Raw genomic sequence first — 2,963 nt, 5'->3', positions numbered from 1 at the left:
GTAGAAATAGGATCATTAAAGTACTCCATGTGACTCCCGTGGCTTAGTCTCAATTTTATGAAGTGACGTGAGTGCTTTGTGCAAAAAAAAACAAACAAACAAACAAAAAAAAAAAAAAAAAAAAAAAACGCATAATTTACCACTGTTTTCATGTAGTTAATCATGTGAGTGGTTAAATATACTTGCACCTTGGTTCAGAATGCTTTTATGATGCAAAATTAAAATATCAGAATCGACCCAGATTCTTTGTATCGTGAATCGATGTATTGTCCCAGCCCAAGTAACTTGATTTGTGCACTGTAGTCACTTTGGTAAGGAAATGCTTGCTTACAGCTCAAAAGTAATAATAAGAACTTAATACATAAGAACTTAATATGTATATAATTGTATTATAACAAAATTTATACTGCATTTATGTATCAGTTAATGTGCGGCCTAATATATTAGCAAGAAAATTGTTGAAAACTTTAAATGGACAAATGCTACATGCAGTTCTATCTATAAGCAGAGATGGACATAATTTTAACATAAGAGAAAAGCAGCCTTTAGAGAGTTTGTTAAAACTGTTTTTAATGTTTGTTGTCAAAGCAATTAGCATGAGACCAGTGTCCATATATATAGCAAACCAAATCAAATGTTTAGGGAACACAATGGGAAACATAGAAACGGAGAACATGGTAAGATTTCAACTGTGAATTCTCAACAAAAACAGTGCATGCTGCCGTTAGAGGATATTTGCTTTGTGCAGCTGAGCAAACCTCACGTAAAAATGTATAACATACTTGGATAATATTATAAGTTATGTGGTGGGTTTTCTCATTTTCAGAATTCATGACAGTTTAAATGAATACAGCTTTTATATAATAATAATAATAATAATAATAAACTACTGCATAATAATTGCATATCATTCCAGATGCAGTCACCGCTGGAGAATGAGTCCAGTGTCTTAATATTTACACTCTCTGGACTAAATGAAACACTGGAAAACAGATTTGTGTTTTTTTCCCTCACTGCACTGTTTTATCCCCTAATGGTGTTGTGCAATGTAGTTGTTATTTTCACTATAATCTCACAAAAGATGCTTCATGAGCCAATGTATGTCTTTATATGTAATTTGTGCATAAATGCACTTTACGGCACTGCTGGATTCTACCCTAAATTCATGTATGATTTGTTAGTAGAGGATCACATTATTTCTTATGTTGGATGTATGATTCAGATATTTGTCATTTATTCATTTGCCTTGTGTGAAGTGTCAACACTAACAGTGATGGCATATGACAGATATGTGGCAATATGTAGACCACTGGAGTATCATTCAATAATGACCAATCAGAGGGTTCTTGAATGTATCCTTTTCTGCTGGCTGACTCCATTTTTTTGTATGTTTGTTTTAATTGTATTAACAACTAGACTCACTTTATGTGGCTCTACCATTGAAAAGTTATATTGTGAGATTTGGGCAGTTGCAAAACTGTCGTGTTTTTCTACCACTGTAAATAATGTGTTTGGGTACATTGTTGTTTTTGTATGCTTTGGACATGGTGTATTAATATTTTGCTCATATATTCAGTTGATTAGAAAGTGCCTAAAGTCAATAGAGGTCAGGCGCAAATTCATGCAAACATGTGTGCCACATCTGCTTTCATTGTTCAATGTGGCTATTGCATTGTTTTTTGATGTACTGTACAGTCGTTATGGCTCAAAGAATGTGCCTCAAGGTGTGCGTAATTTCATGGCCATGGAATTCCTACTTATACCACCCATTTTGAACCCCTTTATTTATGGACTAAATCTGACAACAATTCGGCAGAAAGTTTTGAGGCTTTTTTTCAAGAAACAAGTGGGAATATCTGAGTAAATATTTAGTCAAAAGATCCTATGCCTTTCTTGTCTGTGATCCTTATAATCTCAGAATCAGAATGAGCTTTTTTCACCAAGTGTGTGCAAACAAGGAATTTATTGTGGTTTTTCAGGAGCTCTTGATACATACATGCATGACACGAGAACAGAAAGAACACTGAAATAAGGCTAAGGAAAAAATAAACAATGATAGTAATAATGTGATATACATCTGGAACAGAAGACTTAATTACAGATTTGTGCATTGTGTACTGTATGTACAGCTGTATAAATAAAATCTGCTTATGTATTTACATAATATCTAATATTTGCCTCTCTCTCAAGTACTGAGTGCTGTGTTATCTGTTTAACCTGGAGATAGCATGGGGCCTAGATGTTCTAGTGGACAGAGATCTGTAACGTCTACCTGAGTGCAGAAGTGCAAACAGGTTTTGGCGGGGGTGAGACGGGTCTGTGATGATGTTACCTGCCCTTTTCTTTACTCTAGAGTTGTACAAGTCCTGAAGGTTGGGCAGGTGCACACCAATTATCCTTTCAGCTGTTCTAAAAATCCGTTGCAGTCTTCTTATATCTTATATGCTGGCTGACCCAAACCAAATCTAAAGCAAATTGTCCCTGTTAAGTAGTAGGCAATAAGCCACAGTAGGTTGTGTGTAAAAGTGATTTTACTATGATTAAGGAGTGTTCTTAGGAATGAGATGAAATGGAATCCATAACCCACAATAAAACCTTTTGGTTCTAACATTAAACAAATTTTCTGCCAAGTAATATTTTTATAGTTATTGTTTGTAGCAACTTTGCTTATTAATATGGAATTAATTTAATGTGCAGCCACAGGTACAGTAGTGGCCAAAAGTGATGTCCGGCCTGGGAAAATTGACATCTTCACTCTTTATACACACACATACAGTGCCCTCTACTAATATTGGCACCCTTGGTAAATATGAGCAAAGGCAGCTGTGAAAATAAATCTGCATTGTTTATCCTTTTGATCTTTCATTCAGAAAATTCTAACCTTTCATTGAAGTAAAACAATTGAAAGTGGGGGGAAAATCTCATTATGAAATAAATGGTTTTCTCCAATGCATGTTGGCCAC

At 34.7% G+C, this 2,963-nt stretch overlaps 1 protein-coding gene across 1 annotated transcript; it reads left to right on the top strand.

Annotated features, from left to right (window-relative positions):
• The first annotated feature begins 916 nt into the window (after positions 1-916).
• Positions 917-1,864, top strand: LOC127495637 (olfactory receptor 6N1-like). The gene has a single exon (XM_051862583.1). It carries the CDS (start codon positions 917-919, stop codon positions 1,862-1,864), a length of 948 nt encoding a protein of 315 aa, XP_051718543.1.
• The last annotated feature ends 1,099 nt before the right edge of the window (positions 1,865-2,963 follow it).

The sequence above is a fragment of the Ctenopharyngodon idella genome, chromosome 15, assembly GCF_019924925.1.
Source record: "Ctenopharyngodon idella isolate HZGC_01 chromosome 15, HZGC01, whole genome shotgun sequence".
Taxonomy (NCBI): domain Eukaryota; kingdom Metazoa; phylum Chordata; class Actinopteri; order Cypriniformes; family Xenocyprididae; genus Ctenopharyngodon; species Ctenopharyngodon idella.
Note: the sequence above shows the minus strand (reverse complement) of the source record. Positions and strands in the feature narration are given on the sequence as shown.

Coding starts and splice junctions, on each gene's coding strand:
- LOC127495637 (XM_051862583.1), top strand. CDS start 917: ATGCAGTCACCGCTGGAGAATGAGTCCAGTGTCTTAATATTTACACTC.